Source organism: Tympanuchus pallidicinctus, unplaced genomic scaffold (assembly GCF_026119805.1).
Source record: "Tympanuchus pallidicinctus isolate F22 unplaced genomic scaffold, pur_lepc_1.0 scaffold1, whole genome shotgun sequence".
Classification (NCBI taxonomy): domain Eukaryota; kingdom Metazoa; phylum Chordata; class Aves; order Galliformes; family Phasianidae; genus Tympanuchus; species Tympanuchus pallidicinctus.
Window position 1 is genome coordinate 33,128,633 of NW_026294618.1, and position 22,463 is coordinate 33,151,095.

Here is a 22,463-nt window from a genome sequence, read left to right on the forward strand (position 1 = left end):
ATTACTGCCTGTGCCTCTCTGATGTAAGTGGAACTATTTGTGCTTTCTGCACACTCATGCACATGTATCTCTAAGTCAAAATGCATGGTTTACTGCTGGTCCCTAACAAAGTGAGACATAAATACAAACAACTCTGAACAATATCACTTTTGACTTAAATCTTAGCTTCATAAAATAAAAACAATGATACAAAATACAGTGCAGAAAGCACAGAATTATGGGATAGGAGCTCAGGAGCACATCTGGCCTTTAGTTTGTCTGTGCTCTAAATAAGTATAATTGGTTGAGCTAAAATCTCTGTACATGTGCTACGTAATTTTTAAGGACTTGCAGTGCTGAGACGTCAAACTTATAATTTACTGATTTTATTCTTCAAAATCTCACCCACCAACAAACAGAACAAAGAGGATCTCATCCCTCCTGCATGAACAGTATTGGTAACAGCATACTCTGAAAATACAACCAAACGTATTACTGAGGCTGTTCAAACAGGACCTGATGTAACACAAGCCATAAATGGCAGTTAAAAATGTTCAGGCGTGTTCTACAGGATCTGAAAAACACCACTTGGAATTTTTCTGGCAACTGCATCACCTGGAATGGTAACTGAGTTTACAGAATAACCTCAGTGTTCCTAAAATGTAAGAAAGTATGAATTATATCACTAACAAAATAAGACATTTAACTGGGGTGTAGCTTAATGCTCTACTTTTGGACAAGTAAGATTTCAGAATGTAATTCAATTTATAAGGACTTCACTGATGGTTTTCAATAACGTTTCCTATCCATAAACTGAAACATTCAGCTCCTGCTCCTGTGAAACCACGCATATCGAATCACGTCTTCCAACAGTTATCTGTTACACGAGTCCACTGCAGTTAGGCACTGGAATAACAACCCCCTGTTTCTGCAGTTCCCTTAAAACATCCAATATGGAATCCAATTCCACTCGAAATCTCTCCAGCTCTTCATTCTTCTGCTGTGCCAGCTTACGCCACCTCTCAGCTTCACGGCTTTGCCTTCTCTCAGTGATGTGCTGTGTTAGCTGCGCTGCCTGCGAATGACAAGCAAGTCAGCGTGGGGACTGGGCAAACAGCCAGGTCTGCCCCTCTGCAAAAATAATCCACTTAATTATATTTGATGCTCAGTCTCAAAGCCCAGCGCTGATGCTAAATGGGAACAATTTGTTCTGAATATTACAAAAATTGTCGTGGTAGCAATAAATGCCTTCAAATATCTCCACTGATGACAGAAGAGGAGAAGCCATTATTGACTAATGATCCTCAGGAGAATTTGACTTTTGTCCTCTCCAATGCAGCAATTAAAAGTTTAAGTACATATGACAAAGCTGAGCACATAGTATAAAGCCTTTTGAAATCACAATGACTTTCTGAATTGTCATTTAAATGTGCTAATTAAAAGAATGCTGGAACAGAAAAACAAAAGCTGAATTATACGTTCCCTGCTACTAATGTGCTTTTAAAAGCCACCACTTGTAGGAATTATCAGAAAATATCCCATATGAAGGCCTGTGGCTGCTGCAGATACAAGGTTCACATGAATCCATGGCACAATCCTATGAGATTATCCAAAACAAACTGTCACAGGAAATCAGAATCTGATCCACTAGGAACTGTCACAATTTTTTAAGGGAAGCTCAATCACTTAAAAGCCACTGGTAGTTTCCTAGTCAGCAGTCTTTATGTTGCTCAGTTTGTTATTGTTCAGTTTGGGGACTGTTCAGTGCCCTGCTGCAGATGAGTAAGGGTGCAAAACCAAAAGCTGAATGCACAAGGCTGCAGAACAAGCTTCACAAACTAAGAACTGCAGCAGGTTTGATCATAGTCCAAGGCATGAATGCCTCTCTTACAAGAGCAGACTGAGAGAGCTGGGGCTGTTCTCTGGAGAAGAGAAAGCTGTGAGGTGACCTGATAGCAGCCTTTCAATATCTAAAGGGGAGCTACAGGAAAGAAAGGGACAGACTCTTTAGCAGGATCTATGGTGACAGCACAAAGAGAAATGGTTTCAAACTTAAAGAGGGCAGATTTAGGCTGGGTATAAGGAAAAAGTCCTTTACAGAGAGGGTGGTGAGGCACTGGACCAGGTTGCCCAGAGAGGCAGTAGATGCCCTGTCACTGGAGACACTCAAGGTCAGGCTGGACAGGGCTCTGAGCAACCTGATCTAGCTGTACGTGTCCCTGTTCACTGCAGGAGAATTGGACTAGATGGCCTTTAAAGGTCTCAAGTTTCTAAGCATTCTACAATTCAATTTCAGTCCAGCTGCCCTTCCTTGACTTCATGGGTTTAGGTAAAGCCAAAGCTAAAACACTGATGAACAACTATTAAACACCAAAGTGATGAAAGCATTGAGAAAATCTACCAGGACAGAAGGTCCCCACACAGAAAACGGATGGAGGCTACGTAATAAAGTAAGTTTTAAAAACAAAATACATAACTTAAAAAAATGCAAAACTTTTACGCATTGAAGTGATACAAATATTAGATACTAAAAGCTGTGTCAAAAGATCCAACTGTCTAACAACCAATAGAGAACTATCAAGTGCACTTTGTAAAGGACAAAGGTTATTGTTGTTTTGGGTATTAAATGTGATAGACTGCAGGAAGATGTTTCTCTACCTTTAATGCAACTTTCCTGAAGGGAACTTCTAAGAACAAGAAGTAAAATTATTATTTGAGGAATATATCACAGCTGAACCAAATTACAAACTCATCACATTTTCCATAGCAAGCATCCATGGTGTAACTGAAATACCAAGTCACAGATAGATAGAAAAATGAGACTTCTGGAAATCACATACACCCACTGTCTGCTAAATCAGGGCCTTTTTAGATCACGTTGTGAGGAAGTTACACAGGTGTTAACTGGAACCAGGAAGTGACCAAGACAAAACTATAGCTGTATCAAAAAGTATTTACTCCTCTCCACTGTGGGGTAAATGAATCCATGCTCATCTTACAAAGCTACAGTTCAAGTGACAAATTGCACTTGAGAAGTAAAGGCAGATGTGGCATGAGGTACCTTTAGAAGTTCTTGTTCTCTTACTGCATGCCGGGTCTCAATATGCTTGATCTTCTTTTCCAGGCACAAGAAATGTTTCATTTCAGGGCTCTGGCTTTCCTTGGCTTCTCTCAATTCTTCCAACAATTTCGCAACCTATGAGATAATTGATGAAAATTGTTATCACAGTGTTAAACAGTGTATAAAACAGATGCCTTTCAAAGTGCATTTGTGTTGTTCAATCACTCTATTCAAAAGCTGCACAAGGGAAGACTTCAAAGAGAAATCTCCTTTATTCAAAAGCTTAGAAAAGGCTCAAGGACTTAGATTAGGATCTTTCATTTGTACAAAAAGGCCTGAAGATAGGAAAGTCTGGTCCTCTTTGATAAATCCTATCCTGTGCATAATACATCAAGAACTGCTTATTCAGCCAATTTTTGTACTTTAAACATACTCAAAAATTCATAGAAAATGTGATGATTCAATGCTCTTACACTCTCTCTTCTCACACTTTCTGGATGAAGATCAAATATGAAACGCATCAGTGAAGCTCATTTCTACAGAATATATTAAGAAAAGACACACTGCTAACACGCAGTGCTGCCAACCTTTTGGGCTAATAACTGGTGGGTGAAATCAACTCAGCAATGGCCTATAATTGATTTCCTAAGCCTCCAGAAATCCAGGTAAGTTTTCTTATAAAGCTCTATTGGCTTATTCTCATTCTTTTCCTATTTTAAGGACCTTGGTATTTCTTCATTCAATATCCTAAGATGTTTTTTGTGGTTTTTTTTTGGTCACACTCTTACTATATGCAAGTAATCTGAAGTGAAGTCCTTGCTGTCTTTGTTTTTTTTTTTGTTTTTTCTTTTTTACCATAAACCTCAGCTCCTTTTATCCAACATCTGAGCTCTATCAAGCATTATGCTGTCCTTGGCTCTCTGCTGCCAAATCCAAGCAGCTGGAGGCACTGTGAGAAGATGCTGCTGTTGTTACCCAGAAGCGACTCCACGATGGCTTACTATTATTTCCACTTTTCAGCTTGATTTTCTGCAGTAACAAGGCCTGTGTTACTCCTTTTTTGCCTGTCCATTTTTCCAGTAGCTTCGATCCTGCAGGCCATTTTCACCCATATTTGTCAGAGGAGTACAAGTCTTAATATTTTCATAGGATCTCTGAAAATGAGTCCCTGCTGCTTGTCTGCTCAGTTGTTCTAGTTAAGGAAAGAGCTGATGGGTGACTTCCAGCACATCATTAAACACAGAATTCATGGGGGAGATATGTGATGAGGGAAAAATGCCCCACAAGAATAAATGGGCTCCATGCATTTTGCCAGCAAGAGAGACATTTGTTAAACACAGAATTCTCCTATGTGCAGGCTGTTAGCAGAAGTATGCAGTTATAGAAAACATCCCTGAGCAGCATTTTTGCAATTAGTATTCATGCAACAATCTTGTGGCAAACTCAGAACAGAAGTGGGAGGGTTTCTCCTCTCTTAGAGAAAGGAATCTCAATTGTATTAGGCAGAATTGCTGGCATTTCTATCATGACTTCTTACATTTGAAGTTTGAGTTGCTTTCATTTGCCAGCATAATTTACTGAACCATTTAATGCTTAAAATGTATTTTCAAAGCAGCATAAATAAAGCAGTCGTGAGAAGGCGAAAGCAAGACTTTGCTTTGACATTACTTTCTGCATAATCATGCATTGATTTTCATAGCACTCTATTATATTTTCTTAAATGTCAGCACCTGAAACTCAACATGAAAAACACAGCTCAGCTATGATGATCACCCTCTCTTAATCAGTACCATCAATAATTCTAAACATGCAGAGAACAAATCTATGGAATAACATTCGCCTCATTGTATTCCCACTGCATCCTGCGGGGATGAAGCATTATATGTGCACACTGAAATCACTGGCATGAAACAAGATCTGTAGCAAAAGAAAACATCTATCATAACATTCATAATATGATCACAAAGTCTGGCTCTATTTTGCAAATACAGTTTGTTTGATGAAAGATCTTCACAAACCTTCACTTTTTTATAAAGGCTTCACAAAAGAAGTGGAATTTTGCATGACTAAGATAATAGATAATACTGGGGGTTGGACTCGATGATCTCTGGAGGTCCCTTCTAACCCCTACAATTCTGTGATTCTGTGATTCTGTGAATGAGTTCTCTGAGATAAAGATTAATGATATCAAGAATGTACCAAAAACATACTGGAATTTCTTTCCTTTCCTCTAAATTAGATGGAGCACGTGAAGTCTTCTCAGTCCTGTATTGAAAAGAATTCTCCTTTTCTGCAACTATTGCAGGTTGACTGCTGTATTGTCAAAATGAAGTGAAAATTAGCAGTGTTCATCCATTAAACAAAGGAAAAGAGAGGGAAATTAACCTTGGGCACGGTGCTCAAGGTGTCTGTATCATCCTCCTGAAGAAGAGGTGAGAGAAGTCATTTTTTCAGTACCTCCAGAACCAGACAAATGTAGCCAATAAGACAAAAAAAAAGTTGAGCTGAACACAAACTGGAATTTTACAAACTGAAATTTGTTAATCTCCAAATGAAACCACAAACAAGTGTGATTTTTATACATTATACGATAGTAATAGAAGTAGTAGAAGATTAGGAAAAAACTGAATACCTCTCAAAAAACATAGAAAGTCAATTCCAGAACGGTTACAACTAAACTTCTCATGAAAGACCTCAAATGTCTCACATATCAACATACAGAGATCCAGTAGATAAAAGGCTAAGTCAATTTGTGGGAACAAAGGATGAAAATAAGAAGGCTTTATCTGGCCAAAAATTTTGAATTCAGTAATAAAATATCCTCTTGAAGAAGAGAAAGTCCTGTGTTCTATTTGCTACCCACCACAACTTCCAAAGAAGAGGTTACAAATGCTTGGCCTAACTTAGAATCATAGAATCACCAAGGCTGGAAAAGACCTCCAAGATCATCCAGTCTCACCATCCACCTATGGCCATATTTCCCCTTACTCATCAATTTTTATGAAGATATTGGATATTTCTAACTAATTTTAAAAAGGAGAGATTGAAGTTCCACCTTCTGTACTCTGTGTTGTTTTCTTGTTTATAGTAGAAACATGCATTTTCAGACGCTAATTGATGCAGGAGATACTGATAAAGACACTGCTACTAAGGTTTATTTAACTATATACAATTTGAGGCATTTTCATTACAAGAATGAAAGTCAGAACAAAAATGATCATCAGTATCAGGTATTCTAAATCCAAATTTAAACATACCTCTTTTTGCAGGAATTCCTCTCGCATTTGTGAAACTAGGAGGGCTTCCTGATGTCTCTGGTGTTCGCTGATTTGTTCTTGCAGATGTTTTATTAAGATCTGTAAGAAGATGTAAAATATTTGTCATTGGCATATTCTTGTGACAACATATGAAAACCTACACAGGAAAAACATGCCAGAAATATAATCACTACTGCAGTTACAGGTGATACATATATTAACAATACTTTCAGGTGACCTCAGTTGTTAAACAACACGTCTGTTCTTTCATAACACATGTAAACAAGTCTTACTCTTCAATTTACTCTCCTCAGTTGAAAAAACAAACAGACACTTGAAGATAATCTGAATCTGTTGGTATTTCCTATCTTCATTCACGTGTGCACTTTCTCCCAAATTTTATTGCCACAAGGTAACTGCAGGCTCAGATCCTCATGGACAGCTTCAGTCACCCCTGTATTTGCTAGGCAGCATAAAGCAATCCAGAATCTGCCTGGAGAGCACTGATGATGACTTCCTCATCCAGGCAAGAGAGGAACTGATTAGAAGAGATTTTCTATTGGGTCTCAAACTCACAAACAAGAAGGGACTCATAGGGGATGTGAATGTAAACAACAACAATGGCAGCAGTGATGGTGGAATACAGGATCATCCAAGGAGACCAGTAAATATGGGTAACCTGGGGGTTAATACTGGGTCCAATCCCACTCAAATCTTCAACAATGACTTGGACAATGAAGAACAGAATTCTCCATGAGTTTGCTGATGTGATACAAAACTGAGTGGTTGGCCATTGTGCTTTCACCCACTGACCTGGTCAGGCTGAAAAAATGGGCCAAACGGGCACTTCATGGAGGAACACAAATAGCTCTGCCCATGGGACTGGAACAACCCCAGGCACCAGGACATGCTGGGGGCCAACCAGTTGGAAAGCAGCTATGCAGAAAATGGGATCCTGGTGGACACCAAGTTAAACACAAGGTGACTAGTATATGCTGGGCTGCATTAGGAGTAGTGTCACCAGCAGGTCAAAGGAGATGATCCTTCTTCCCCTCTGCTCGACACTGGATGAAGCCACACCTGGAGTATTAGGTCCTTTTCTGGGCTCCCCAATATGAGAAAGGCATGATAGATTATAGAGACTCCTCTCTCTAGATGATAAAGATGATAAAGGGATTGCAGTATCTGCTATGAGGAAAAGGTGACACCTGGGACAGTTCAGGCTGGAGAAGAGGAAGCTTGGGGCGGGGGAAATTTCCTAAAAATTTATCTGAAGGAAGGGCATTCAGAAGAAAGAGGTGGGCTCTGCCATAGTGGTGCCCAATGGCAGGACAAGAGGCAAATGGAACAAACTGAAACACAAGATATTCCCTTGCAACATCAGGAAGTACTTCTGTGCTGTGCATGTGACTAACAACAGGCACAGACTGCCCAGAAGATGGGAGTCTCCTCTTCAGAAATCACCTGGACACGGTCCTGAGCATCCTGCTCTGAGTTTCCCTGCTTGAGCCAGAAGGGCCACAGAGCCCCCTGTGGATATCAGCCACAGTGGGAGATCCTGTGAGTACTGTGATACAAGTCTATTTTTGAAACAATACATGAACAATACTTGAAAAGAAAATAAAAGTTACAGTGAAAGAAACAATTTTAACAGATATCTTCGTGTAATTAATATATCTACAATGTCTTACCTCTTGTGTTGAAATTCTGCCATTTAGTTCAGCTACTTTGGAAGCAGAATGCTCTTTTGTGTACTGAGAAAGAATCTTCTCTACTTCTCTTTGATGGGAAGCTTTCAGAGCTGCAACATATTCTGATGTGTCTTCCTGTATCCTGAACAGGAGAAGAAAATTAGATGCATAGAACAACTACAGATATTTCTTCAAAAAATGAGGTGAATTTTCTCACTTGAACACATAAAGTATGAAGAAATGTTAGGGTAAGCATGCATTAGAAATTTCATAAACATTTGCAAGAGATACCACCACCATTACTTTTGCTGCCCTGGAGGGATCACAGGGAGGGAAGCCTACATTGTTGGTATGTGTTTCATTTTACTAGAGGCAGTGAAAATGTTGAAAACTCAACCAGTCATCTTTATAGGGTCCTCTTATGAAAATCAAGGGAGAGAAAGTAGATGCTTTTAAATCGTGGTTAAGCTGTGCTATTTGAGGTATTTATTTTAGAATAAAATGGATCGTAATCTAAATGTGCCTATCACCTCCACCATGAATATGAAAGGGAGCTAATGGAAACTATGTGAAGGGTAAAGTTTCTACTGTGGGTCAAGTAGCTTGCACTGAAAGCATGCCCCAGTTTGAAGGACAGTATATGCACCAAATATGAATACTAAACAAAGCATTTAGGATTCAATGATTTATACCAAAATCTTTTTACTGAAAGCCATGACAATTTGTAGCACTGATAAAAAGGATTAATATGGGTTTCCCTGTATGAAAAACTGTGACTGTACACCATTCTGAAAAATCAAAAGAGAAAAAATGCCATTTACAGAGAGGATTGCTCAGGTCTAAGGTAGCTTCACACAGGCATGATCATACTGACTCATCAGCCATCAGCTAAACTAGCAAGTTTTTAAATGAACACGTTGAGCATTTACCTTCTTAAATTATTTTCAGAATAAGCCAGTGTTGCCTGAGACTTCACCCTCTGCTGGTTCATTTCTAGAGACAATTTTTCTAGCTCCTCCTTCAACCGTGTGTTTTCTTGCAGAACTTCCAAGACATTAGAATCAGAAAAGGTACGTGGCTGGTATATTTTGTCACTGTTAAAAATGCCTATAGAGGGTTCGCTGGTGATGGAATTCCTGTTCTCTGTTGCTGCGATATTCTTTTTCAAGATCTCTTGGCAGTTTTCCTTATTATCAGTTTTATTTCTTAAATTATTATTGGACAACATTGCCATCCTTTCTTTTTGAAGTTTCTCTACAGTTTTTGTAAGGTCTTGTATTTCTCTATTTTTTGTGATCAGCTCTTGGTTTAGTTTCAGCAGTTTCTCTTTTGTGTTACCTTGTTTCGTTTGCCAATCTGTTGACTGTAAGTCTTTATTATCCTTCTTACTTCTGAGTTTTAGTTGGGAATTTTGACTCTTGAGGTTTTCAATTTCTGTCTGGAGGTTTTCAACAGTAATCTGATGGGTCTTCTTCAGATTCTGAAGCTGCAGTTCAAGTTCAACAGAATTGGCTTTATCACTGTTCAGTTTTGGTGATTCACTCTTCCACTTGTAAGCAAGAAGTTGCTCAAGCTCTACAAGTCTTTGCTCATACTGCATCTGGAGAAGGGATGGGGAAAGGGGAGAGGGTGAGAAAAAAAAAAGCAGTTTCCTTAACTACACATTACAGCCTCTTTTATTGTTTTTTATGTTTGCTCCAAGTTTGAAGCAAGACTTTATAAGGATACAAATAAGTATTACTAATAACACTACTCATCCAGTACAGAAATTATTGAATTAAGAAATTATTGAGTTAAGAAAAAAAAACAAAAAAAAAAACCTCCACACATATATATGCAAAGCAAACCTAAGTCTGCTGCAGAACAGAATTACTCAAAACATTTACTATGAATTTATCCTCTACCAAAAACAAATACAGTTGCTATGGAAAAGAAAATTAAATTGACAAGAAACTATTTCATTTTTAGATAATTTTGTTCAGATGATACTGACTCAGACAGGCAAATTAGCATTTTATTTTCGTACAGCAAATCTTCATTTCTGTTAAACTGCCATTACATTTGCCATGTTTACAAACATTGTCTTATTTCTCAAAACTGCACTTCACGTTTTTAAAATTATCTTCAATTCTAACAGGACAGAATTCTACTTTCATGTATTTATTTAAATTATGTAAGTATCAATACAGAGATATGGAATTTTCCTCTGAAATAAGCTGAGAAAAATCTAATTCTTAGCCTCGATTGCCTCTAAGGAAAACACAGCATGTTACTCAGGTTGGATACTGGATATTAGGAAAAATTTATGCTCAGAGTGATGAGGCATTGGAACAGACTGTCCATGGAGGTGGTGGAATCACTACCCTTGGAAGAATTCTAAAAACACGTAGATGTGGCACGTAAGGACATGGTTTAGTGGGCATGGTGGTGATGGGTCAATGGCTGGACTAGGCGATCTCAGTGCACTGTCTTTTCCAGCCTTTATTATCCTATGATTCACATGAAGAAGAGGAGGAACAACTGATCATCAGTGCTGTACTTTCCTGCTCATTAAGAACACATGCACTTCACCTTGCCATGAAGAGAAATGCCAGATTTCGGTGCTTCCTAAAGCAATTCTTAAAGAGTTGCTATCATATTGTTTTATGGGTAAAATGTTTAGCTGGCAGGAAACCACGCTACTGTGTGTACAGCAAGTACAGCTAGGCCCAGGAACTTTTCCTCCCAGTTCTAATACTTGGTTGCACAATTTTAAGTGCTCTTTATACCCTATGCTCCAAAACCACTGAAATTCTGGTTATAAATTCTTCAAATGGTTTTTCATTCAGCATAGTCTTTGATTTCTGTTTTCACCACTGGTCTTTGGTAGAGACCAGCCACCTTACAGCCATTAATCGCAGTGCAGACTACTCAACAAGCCTCCAACTTTTACCTTTATCTTTTGAAACTGCTGTTCCATGGCACGGAGACTTGTTTTAGCTTCATCATCTTTACCCTCAAGTTCTGTTTCTAATTTTTTTATTCTTCTTTCCAAAAAATCAATTGTGTTTGTTTTAGCTGAAAGTTCATCAGTTTTCTCAGCAGTAGCAGCAGCATAAATCAAAGCAGGCAACGAATTTGGATAGCGCCTTCTTAGAATGCCTTCCATTTCTTTGATCTGTTAAAAAGAAAATTGGCAGAAGTCAAAAAGAAGAAAGTTCTAACAAAAAGTGAACTGAAACAAGTGACAGAGCATTAACAAATGCAATTCATTAAGTTTGGTGAAGAATAACATGTCAAGATGCATTTACCTGAGAATTTTTGTTACAATGATTTTTTACAGTTTATGTTATTGCTTACAGGCGATTAAGACTCATCATCACTTACTGACTGACTCCTTATACATCGTCAAAAGAATACTGCTCTGGTCTTTAGACTCAAACATCTTTTATTTACTTTCTAAGCATTTAAGCTGCATAAGGCTTTCAATGCTGTTAAAATATTTGGTTTTCTTATAGACTTAACATTCACACTTCCACATTCCACTCTACTTTTCCCGCTGCTTCAGAGAAATTACAGGAAATTATTCTCCCAGCAACAGATTAAATGTCTTTTTTTCTTTTCCCCCATCATTATTTCATTGCAGACTCCAAAACAAACTAACACCTTGTGTGCAAGACTGATAAATGCCCCTTTTTAATCTACAGCTAAAAGTGCTTTCTGCACTCTATCCATTAGAATGCTGCACAGACTCTTTTCTATTTGTTCTGCATCCCAGCCTCTTCCCAAGCATAGCTGTTACCTATAAAAATTCAGGAAGGCACAGTTCCTCCTGACGTTTTCCTCAGTAGAAACATGGGTTTTAAGATCTCTGCTCTGCCAGTTATTATGGCTCTTGTAGGAATTTCAACTCCTACTTCTGAAACAACTTGGCTGATACTGGTCAGAATGTTAAGAATGTACTGAACAGAGATAATGGGAATCCCAGAAGATAAACAGAAAGCTTGCACGTGCTTTTGCTCCTTCCCTAGAAACTGAACAGTACTTTAACATTAAAAGATCTTGTAAGGGTATAATAGCTTATTAGAACACAGCAGCAAGAGATCCCTTCGTAAATGAGCAACTACAGCTGTTTCTGTTGAATATTACATAATACAGTTTCCTTTCTTGTAGGGCTTCATTCAGTGCTTTATCCTTATAAAAGCACTATTAAGAGTAAGTGACCATATCTGAAATGAAGTAAATCAGTTATATTATTACATACTTGTCGTTCAAGGTCCTGAATTCTTCTAGCATCTGCCGCTCTGTCTCTCAAACGCTTCTTCTGTTGCACACATTGATGATCTCCAGCTTCAGCTCTGAGCTTCTCGACCTACCCAATTTATGAGAAAAAATGAATTATACACATTCAGTGATGTTTTCCAGTAGCACAGAGGTGAATATTTCAAATGAACACAGTAACAGAAGTATTTAACAACTTAATAACTGGTAATAGCCGGCCTCAGGCCCAATGTGGCTCTCCAGGCTGGATGTGGCTCTGGGCAGCCTGGTCCAGTGGTTGGCAGCCCTGCACATAGTAGTGGGGTTGAAACTAGATGATCTTTGAGGTCCTTTTCAACCCAGGCCATTCTATGATTCTGTGATTCTACTATTTCTACAAAAGTAAATTTTGAAGTACATTATTTTTGTTTCCAGAAGAATAATCAGTAAGTCCAATGCAAGCAGCAGAGGTTTAAGCATTTTAGATTTGCAATTCTGACTACATATACAGTTATATCTGTTTTGAATATAAAGACACCCACATTTGGTTTAAAGGTTACAGTTTTTTATTAAAAAAAGGCACGAGCATTATGGAGAACAAAATTACATTGCATTCATCAGTAGAAATCATTAGGTGCCAGCACCTTAAGTTATGCTAAATATTATCACCTCTTGTTTCAGTTTTTCAATTTCTTCTCTTGCATCTTTAAGACGGGCTGCATCTTTATCTAGAAGATCTTGATTTTCTGCATACCAATGAAGCCGCCTTTTTAGATGAAGAATTTCCTGCTTGTATGATTCTTCCATAACTTTAAATTCATAAGACTTCTCACCTACAAGGATAAAACTCTTACAATTATGTGTTGAAAATGTAATACATAATTCAATATATTTGAATGTGTTGGACAGTGAATACTATTTTCAGCACATTTCATACAAGAGCAAAATCAGGATTCTAAATGCAACACTACTAAAGAAAACAAAATCAGAGAATAATAATTCTCTCATATACAGTAATAATCAATAGTTTACAGTTTACCACAGAAAGCATTTAGAACAGAATCCCTGTGAGATCTATTCTTGAATGCAGTTGTAGTAAATTTTCGGTAACGTGGATGACAGAATATAGAATATATACTTTGATATGCATTAACTGTACTCCTCCCACTTAGCCATCAAGCATTCTGAGAAGAGCTCTTACAGCTTGTTACAAGTGTGATGCTTGATATGGGAAGTGAAAAAGGTCCAATTTCTGGGCCTCCTGATGGCAATCTGGAAAAAGTTTAGAAATGGAAAAATTCACAAGGCATAAATTAGAAGTAAAAATAGAGCAAAGTTTAAAGAGCACATCTAAATGGCAGAGTAAGAGGCAACACAGTAAATCTTTCCTTAGGAACAGAGGTGGCATAGAAAGGGAATCATTTTGCCCTCTGAGAGGTGGGCAAGTAATCAAGCTTAATAAGCAATAAAGAGTTTGGCTGGATACAAGAAAAGGAGAGTGCCAAAGATACAGTGGCCTCTCCTTCACTGTATGTTTTTATTAGACCTTTAAACAATATTTGGAAAAGGCCTAGATCACAGAATGGCCTGAGTTGAAAGGTACCACGACTATCACCTAGATTCAACCCCCAAATAGACACATTAAATACATTTCACTAACTCATACTATATAAAGAAGCAAGTTTTAGTCACCTATTTTTCTAGTGAAGTAAAGAACAGGCACAAGTATTCAAGAAAATAAAGGTGTTTTACTTGATGTGGATGTAATCTGGACTTTTGCTAGATCTCTCTCTTTCTTTGCTTGCCCCAGGTCTAACTCAAGAGCTTGTTTATCTTGTTTAAGCCGTTTTACCTCTTCTCGTAATTTAGTTTCTTCTTTCTGAGTTTTAGAGGAAACAATAATATGAGAAAACACACACACACACACAATGCTGATCATCTTTTTTCACCATAGAATGATTAAATTACGTTTGTATTGAACACATACTAGTTTTGGCATTATTCTCAAGCCTTGCTACAGCAGAAGTTAAGTTAAACACTATAAAATAAAGGCATGTCTTTAGGAAGTTTTGTTTTTAATAACTTTTGCAGAAGGAGATAATATTACAGTGCTATTTTGGAGGCATAATAAAGTAGATGGCTTTAATTATTTTGAAGACTATAGATTGCAGCTTAAATGGATGGACGTATAGTTGACATGTACTGACAACAGCTCATCTTACTACATTTATTTTCTTCCTTAATATTTTCTGTGTGCTCTCTGTTCAGTTTGAATATGTGTTATCACTAGCAAACTTCAGGACTGAGTAGCTGGTGAATAGGTCAACAAGTGTCCAGAAAAGCCACTCTCTGGAGACTGAGGTCCTCAGTTATGGGGAGCAGCAACTGAGGGTAAGGAAGTATGTGCATCAGATTCTGGGCCCAGCCATTTTTGGGTCTACACCCAAGGCTAGGCCCAGGGCTAGCTCCTAGTGGCATTCACTTGTCTGCATGTATTTGTGTTACTGCCAGTAAACCCTCTCCTGACCTGCTGAATTGGAGAAAGCCATCTGCACTGCTTGTGCTTCTGTGTTATGAGTAAAGACACGGGTGTTAAAGTTGTCCAGGCTGGACCTAAGGACAGGGAAGTGTAGCAGCAGCACATATGAGGTTAAAACTAAGGCAGCTCCTGGAGTCTTAAGAGCTCAAAGTCAGCTGTATCAGACCAGGAGCAATGCCACTGGTCCTGATGTTCCCTGTACCATCTACTTAATCAGTTAAAAAACAAATCAAAACAACAACAAAAAAAATACCACCACAAAAATAAACCAAAACCCAATGCACTAACTAATTAGCACTTTAAAAGAGCAGCATGTTCAACTATTTTCATTTATTCCTACAATATGGAGGTTAGATGTTGGTTTTTTGTTTGTTTTTTGTTTTGTTTCTAAATCTGAACATTTGAAATACAGTTTTGGCATACACCTACCCGTGCTGCTCGAAGCTCTGAAATCAACTCTGTGAAACTTTGATTTCTGGTTAGTTCAGATTCCTGCACAATTTGTGACTGGATAGTAGTCCTTTCTATCTTTTCTCTAAAATAAAAAGAGGAAAAAGTCATGCAATATGGTGACTTGTGTCATGCGAGAGGGTGACAATGGCATACTAAAAAACAAGCACAGTATGCTCAAGACGATACTATAAAGTTAATTTGTGGAGGTTCAAACCAAAGCAAGAAGCAACCACGCCACACATCTCTATAAAAAACAGGAAAAGGAAAACAAAAAACAAAAAAAAAACCACAGCTGTAAGTTGGAACCTGGTCACCTTGCACACTTTTTTGTTGGAACTACATGAAAGAAGGAAAGAAAACCTCTGCACCAATGGAATTCATGTTTCCTTAGCAAAGACACCAGAAATGCACACAGTTGCTAATTTTTTTCCACTTATTATTAACACTGGACGCAAATCTAACAGGATCTATAGAGCAGTGAATCTAATGGCTCCACCATTATCAAGATCTCCTGTGATTCCTCATCTACTATCAGTGTTTCAATAGCAACCAAACATTTTGACATCTGAGCAGAGACAAAAGCAGAGCAAGAGTAGTATATGCGTGAAACATTCTGATATGAGAAAAAATATTTGAATAGTGAAACATTCTGATATGAGAAGAAATATTTGAATTCTAACATTGGAATATTTCTCATATGGAAGGCTCTCACGTTTTCATAGCTCTCCAAGATTAGCAGGAAGACAAAGAATTTAAGTGTCCATAATCAACGTCAAACTACTATCAAAAAAAAAAGAAAACAAAACACTAAAACCACCAAACCAAGAATCACAAAACATGCATCCAGCAGACTCTTCACTGATTCTCTTCATAAACAAAAATAATAATAGCAGCTGAAAAAAATCTCCATCAGATGTTTAATTAAGCCTACCTTAGGGCTATTAACTCAGACATTAAACACTGATTCTCCTTATACATTTGTTCCTCATTTTTTTTGTTTTGGATTTGCAGCTCTTTCATCTGTTTGTATAATCTCTCATTTTCCTAAAATGAGATAGACAAAGTTAACAAAAAAATTTCATAACCACTGTTTTACCCAGTTCAATCTATGAATTGCACAGTCTGCCTTCTGAAACACCAAATGTTTTACTATCAAAATTTCCAAAATGGGTATCTTTACACTAAAGTATTTTACTGTGACCTCTAAAACTTTGTCCAAGTGCCTGCTTCCTCTGAATAATTACTCTTCCTGGGTCAGCTCCTCTGTGAAGTTATCCCAGCTGTATTCTCAAAGCATACAGTGGATGAGTGCTGATAGATCAAAGCTCAATCTTCCCATGTCTGATCTGGGAGCACAGATGGTCACTGCTTTGTGATGCTTACAGCCACACCAACAAGCCATTGCATGCAAACCGTACTGAGAAATACTGAACAGCACCTGGAAAATGGTTAAACTCACATATTTTATTTTTATTTATAGTTGCAAGTATTCAAAAGGATCATTAAGTTTGCATCATCTATTTCTGCATTTGACTAAGTTTATAAATCAGGCATGCTAACAAGATTTCCTTGCAATCAGCTGCTCCAAATCTATGAAAAAAACGCACATCTTAAAATAGAACCCTCTGGGCTTCCAATAATACTTAAAACCACACATTTTGTACTATATTTGGGGCAAAGAGTTGAGCTCAAACTAAACACGTGCGAAACACTTTTAAATTGCACAACATATCTGGACCTATCACACCTACATTTCATCTGTGTTCTAGATAACAAGACAGCTATTTTCAATAGAATAGAAGTAACTGCTTGACAGCTTTTTTTCTGAGATAGGCTGGAACACAGCTAGAATATGCTGTGTGGTATACCTGTTGATAACCTTGAATAATGACCTCCTGATCTTCCATTTCTTTTCGTATTTGTGACAGTTTTTCTTCAGAGACAGGAACTGTTGCTGTATGATGGATCCATCTCTTCTCCTTAGACAGCTCTTCCATGCTTCTCAACTTTCAGAAAGAAACAGACAATATGCCACAGTATCCCAACATAAAGTACTTTCCCACTTTTCAACAAGTAGTATCCATTACTTTCTTACTCCTTTTGTTTTGGTTTTTTAAAATGGCTGTAAGAGCACATTAAACTTTTAAATACAAACATATAAACACATGAAAACCTGCTGAAGGACCCTTACAATGTTAAAGAATAAGTGAACTCAGGATAATGTAAAAAACATTACATCCTAATCATAGTAAATGCAGCAGTGGGTAAATATTTGTAAAAATAAATGTAAATACACTATTAGTTTCTATGTGTGGGTTTTCTTCTTATTAGCAACTCACGTGAAGTAAGATGCATTTAATTTTCAGAAGCAACCCTTCTCATGTTCTATACTAATGGGACACAAAATGATAAAGTACCTTGCTCTGAAGAACATAGTTTTCTTGACCCAGCTGAGAAAGCTCTTTTTCATAGTGTGTTTTCAGTTCTACTATCTTTGTCTCCATTTCTTTCTCCTTGTCTGAAACTGTGCTGGTTAGCTGTTGAATCAAATCACGTGCACTATTCAGGTCCTCCTCAGCAATTTGTGCTCGTCTTAGCAAACGTAGTTCCCTCTCACAACTTTTGACAGGAGAAACTGGTAAATCCTAGCAAAGAGAAATTCAGAGAACCATTACACCAAGTTGACTATTTACAGAAAATTCATCAGTTTTACTTAACCGGATTGTCTGGCTCTTGGAAACCATATAAGGCACCTGAAGAGAAAAATCCCATCATTCTAATAGCAAAACACCCTACATATTTTTCCTTTAATGAGATACTTTCCAATTTCTTAGATATGTGTGAAAATTTCTTAGATATGTGAGGAAAACAAAAGAAACTAGAAACAAACACTTTTGACATGAGGGCTATTGTACAGCCACTGGAGTTACTCATCCATTTTCTTGAAAAGCAGTAACAACTTAAGCACTCAGTGATACATTTTTATACAGTTAATATGGAAGAAAGCAAATCCATCATGGCACTGCAAATTCAGCCATCCTGGAGAAGTGAAAATATTCTATTAAATCATCAGTGCAACCCAGGTAGAAAAACAAATAGAAGTACCATTTCAGATCCTTAACAGAGTAATTTTTAATAAAAATTTTACTTAGAAGTATGTCCATTTATACAGCAAAATTTTGTTTTAGAAATCTATAAGCATTAAAAGTACACAGAACTACCAAGGCAGTAGAACTATCCAAACAATTAAAAACCAGTCTCAAACTTACAGATTCTAAAAGCAAAAATAAGTATTTGACTGAATAAGACTTTATTAAATATTTCAGCACTGGTCAATCCTGTTAATATTACTAAAAGTCTTGACAGGTGTGTAAACCAACTCATATGTACTATAATTGGGAACATCACTAATTACTACTTACACGATGATGCTGTCTGCAACAATCCACAACTTGGTGTCCAAGATTATGAACAACTGATTGGTCAGACACAGCTCTGTTAATACCCTCCTTAAAAGTCTGATCATTTGCTGCAGATCTTATTGTCCTTGTAGTAAATAAGGCTTCTTCATTTAGGCAGAAAGTAAAATATAACAAGACTAAGTTTAGAATTTAAGTTTAGAATTCAACATCCTTAATAAAAATCTATTCATGTGATTCTCCAATAAGCATGCAATTTAAGTGTTTTACGACTTGTATGTCAGATTAAATATAGAAACTTCAGTGTAATCAGACAAAGAATATGAAGTGACCATCAGTTCTTTACACATGTGTATGCGTCATAGCCTGAAACACTCACTGACCTGGGGAAACGACCAGGTCAGCCCTGGGAGCACAGGTGAAGGCAATTCAGCTGTGCCACCCAATGTTGTGGAGCCTGGCTCCACCTCTCTTAGACCTCATTTAAGGGCTGACTGACACTAGGAAAGGATCTTTTTTCAGGAGATTGCTCCCTAGTGGAGCTTTCTCCTGTGAACCTGGAATCTTTTGATACAGCTTTTCCCTTCCCTTTTAGCACCTTTCTATCATGCTGATCCTCCTATTGTATTGAAAAAAACCCGCTGCTACCACGAAAAACGCAAGCATAATGAAACAAAAATCAAGAGAACAACTGAGATAAGTGGCTGGATAATAAATCCTTCATGAAATAAGATTTTTCTTCTGAAAAATAGACATTAGCTGCAATTGTCCTTCATCAGGATGTCATACACAGAAACAAGCAGTGATCATTTTCAAGATGAAATAACTTTTACAATGCTTACACCTCATATAGATGCTTCCTTAGCACTGACAGTTAGGGAACTCTGTGCTTCAAAGCCATTCTCTTCCTAGCCTCTGCGGCCTCCTGTTGCAAGTAACTTCTGAATGTACCAAAAATTGTCTTGGATAACAGTACGGATACAGAGAGAAGAGTGTGTCTGAGTGAGGCTTAGTGGCCTCATCTCAGGACTCGTCTCTCTTCCATCGCCTCCATCTCCCTTTACACCTGCCTCATCTCCAGCTCCATTGCAATGCTTTAAGGAACAAGGGTCCCTTGGTTTGATGGCTGCCATTGAAGCATCTCCCTGAGATGGGCAACATAATCCTATAGTGGTTTTTCTAACACTACCTGAAAGGTTTTGAAAAGCATAACAAGACAGAAGTGTCCTAAACCCTGGGCATCTGGAAAGTTATTTTGCCATGCCTCACAGACTGGAAATATGACTTGGTGCAAGATGGTCAGCTTGCAATTTGATTTTCACTGTCCTCACTTTACTGTTCCTTAAAGCTACAACAAGAGACACAAACAGAAAAGAGGACTTTTTAAAATAAAGTGCTTGTTTGGTATTAATGAAAAACAAAAAATAAATGAAAGAAGCTGAGAATAATAATTAATCCAGCATCACATGCATAAGCATGTCAGCAAATCTTTGCATTTATTGTAATGAAACGTAATATGTAGGTACATATTTTTGAACAGCAGCATCTACTGTTGTTTTCGTCATATTACTGAGCAATAGGTAAGTCTCAAACATAGTGGTAGTTTATATAGAGAAAAATAGAGCAAAAAATAGAGAAGTACTCAATCACATTTAGTTTTAGATTTTTCTGCACCACCACTTCAAAATGGAAATATACATATATTTAAATGTGAAGTATGAACAGCAAAGCTCTCTGGCTCTTACAAGTAAAATTCAGACCTCTTAAGATAGAATTACCTTTAGATCTTGCTCTATCTGCAGGACTTCTAGATTTCATAATGTTTTTTTTCAAAGTTTCTTTTGGTATTTTCCTTTCAGTAGCTGGCATGGACTGTTTTGAGTATGAAGTGGATTTCCCATATCCAGAACTTCTAACCACCCCGTGAGGACTATACGAAGACTTCTTTTTATGTAAAGGTGTTGTACTTCTGATATTCTTGTACATTTGTTTAGTTGTTGTTGATTCTGATTTTTCATTCTTCAAGCAACAAGACTGCAGAACCTATGATAGAGCACATCTGTTTAGAACAGGTTTTAGGGCCCAATGTGATCTGAAGTTAGATTTCACTGTTAGAAAAGTGTAGAACCAGTTTGCAGAATTATACAGCAGTAAGACTGCTGAGCAGGAGGGGACAAAAACAAAACAACCATGGGAAATAACTACTTTTAGACAAACGAATAACTTGAAATTATGAATAATATATTACGTTTTCCTACTTCAGTACTTTGCACTGGTTCTGTTGGATTGTTCTGTGAAATTGCATTTTATTACAGGATCTCTAGCTTGCCAAAATTGGTAATTTTTCAGGTTATTTGACTGAAAATTAAATCACAGTGAACAGAAACTCAGCAATGAAGAGAGGAACAGCAGCAGGCAGAGGAACCCTCCAAAACATCATTTAAAAATTAAGTATATGGCTCCTAAGACCAGCAAGTGAGAAAGTTTAGCCTGTTGTCACTAGTAGAAAATCCACCAGGATGAACCAACCAAACACAGCCTCTCCTCAATGCCTTGCAGGCTGAAGGGGTGACTGCCTAAAGGAGTGTGGGCTTAATTTAGGAGATGCAGGGAGAAGAGAATTTGGAGATTGTGGAAATCCTGTACTGCAAATTAGGTAAAGGTGAGAACTAATATGGACTAGGTAGAAATAAGTGTAGAAAATAGACAAAAAACAAGAATAGAGAAGTCAGCCAGGGTTGCTGGCCAGCATTTTAGTCTGACTAAAAGCCTACATTTGATCAGTCTAATCTATGCTCTTACTGAATTGTATTTCTAACCACCCTTTCTATAGGTATGGTCTCAGTTCTGAGCCTTGTGTGTGTTCCCTCCAGTAAGCAGACATGCTCATATTCAGAACTAGCTTGAGCTGGGGATGTAACTGCAGCAGCTCTGCAGCTTTAAGGCCGAGATTCTTCACGTTGTGATGATCCCAAATTCTACTGCATGTGGATGCCTCTAAAAATAGCAACATGAAATTTTCAAGAAAAACAACAACACTCTTACTTCCTAAATGTCAGTGCATAACCAAATAACAGGCCAGCTAAAATTTTATACATTTTGAATGTATTTTCACATAAATTATATCAAACAGATTTTTTTTTGTTACCTGTTCAGTTTTGCTGCCTTGTGAAAGCAGGCAGTCTTGTATTACCTCTTCACTTAGCACATCAGGTTGTACTTCACTGGTCTGAATTTCTTTCTCAGTCATTCTCTGAAAGCTATCTTCATTTGCAGCTGTCTGTAGAAAGATGCTGTCTTCTCTGTTAAATTTTTCAAGTAAGCTTGTCTCCCAAACCGAATTATTTTGGTGCTCTTTATAGGGTAAGTGATTGACAAGTTCATTTACCATGCTGCCTATCACCTTCATGGGACTACAAGAGAAAGGAATAGGGTCATTTATATATAAGATTTTTGCCCTTTGCCTTTCTGCCACTCTGGAAAAAGCAGGCCATTTTCCCTTAGGTAGCATCTGTAAAGACTGCTCAAACTTGAAAGAATCACTAGGCTCTTCTTAAGAACAACCATGCAGATTTAGTTATAAAAACCAAAAAGACTAGGCTGAAGATTCACACTGTGAGAAGACTGTCTCTTGTTCAACAAGAGACATTTCCCAGCAGTAACTGTTTTTGCAGGGGCACCAGATTGGGCTGTAAGACAAACACTTGCAAGCATGCAGTCAGTGCTAGTAAAACAATGATGGTAAATCCTGCAGAGTATACTTGCTTGTTAAATTCCCAGAACCAATCTGCTAAGCAAAACCTGTTTCTGACAGCTCCAAGACCT

The 22,463-nt window shown here is 37.6% G+C and overlaps 1 protein-coding gene across 6 annotated transcripts in view; it reads right to left on the bottom strand.

Moving 5' to 3' along the window:
• Window positions 1-363: 363 nt before the first annotated feature.
• The window catches only part of CEP162 (centrosomal protein 162), a 44,251-nt gene continuing 22,151 nt past the window's right edge, over window positions 364-22,463 (bottom strand). For all 6 annotated transcript variants that reach the window (XM_052682612.1, XM_052682601.1, XM_052682590.1 and 3 more), the window contains 16 exons: window positions 21,787-22,051; window positions 20,417-20,681; window positions 18,642-18,784; window positions 17,637-17,864; window positions 17,088-17,225; window positions 16,151-16,263; window positions 15,196-15,301; window positions 13,980-14,106; window positions 12,897-13,060; window positions 12,232-12,339; window positions 10,921-11,145; window positions 8,918-9,588; window positions 7,989-8,130; window positions 6,298-6,396; window positions 3,041-3,175; window positions 364-1,054 (listed from right to left, as the gene is read on the bottom strand). In XM_052682612.1, coding sequence (XP_052538572.1) covers window positions 860-1,054; window positions 3,041-3,175; window positions 6,298-6,396; window positions 7,989-8,130; window positions 8,918-9,588; window positions 10,921-11,145; window positions 12,232-12,339; window positions 12,897-13,060; window positions 13,980-14,106; window positions 15,196-15,301; window positions 16,151-16,263; window positions 17,088-17,225; window positions 17,637-17,864; window positions 18,642-18,784; window positions 20,417-20,681; window positions 21,787-22,051 — 3,124 coding nt within the window. In that variant the 3' untranslated portion in view covers window positions 364-859. The remainder of the gene's footprint in view (window positions 1,055-3,040; window positions 3,176-6,297; window positions 6,397-7,988; window positions 8,131-8,917; window positions 9,589-10,920; window positions 11,146-12,231; window positions 12,340-12,896; window positions 13,061-13,979; window positions 14,107-15,195; window positions 15,302-16,150; window positions 16,264-17,087; window positions 17,226-17,636; window positions 17,865-18,641; window positions 18,785-20,416; window positions 20,682-21,786; window positions 22,052-22,463) is intronic.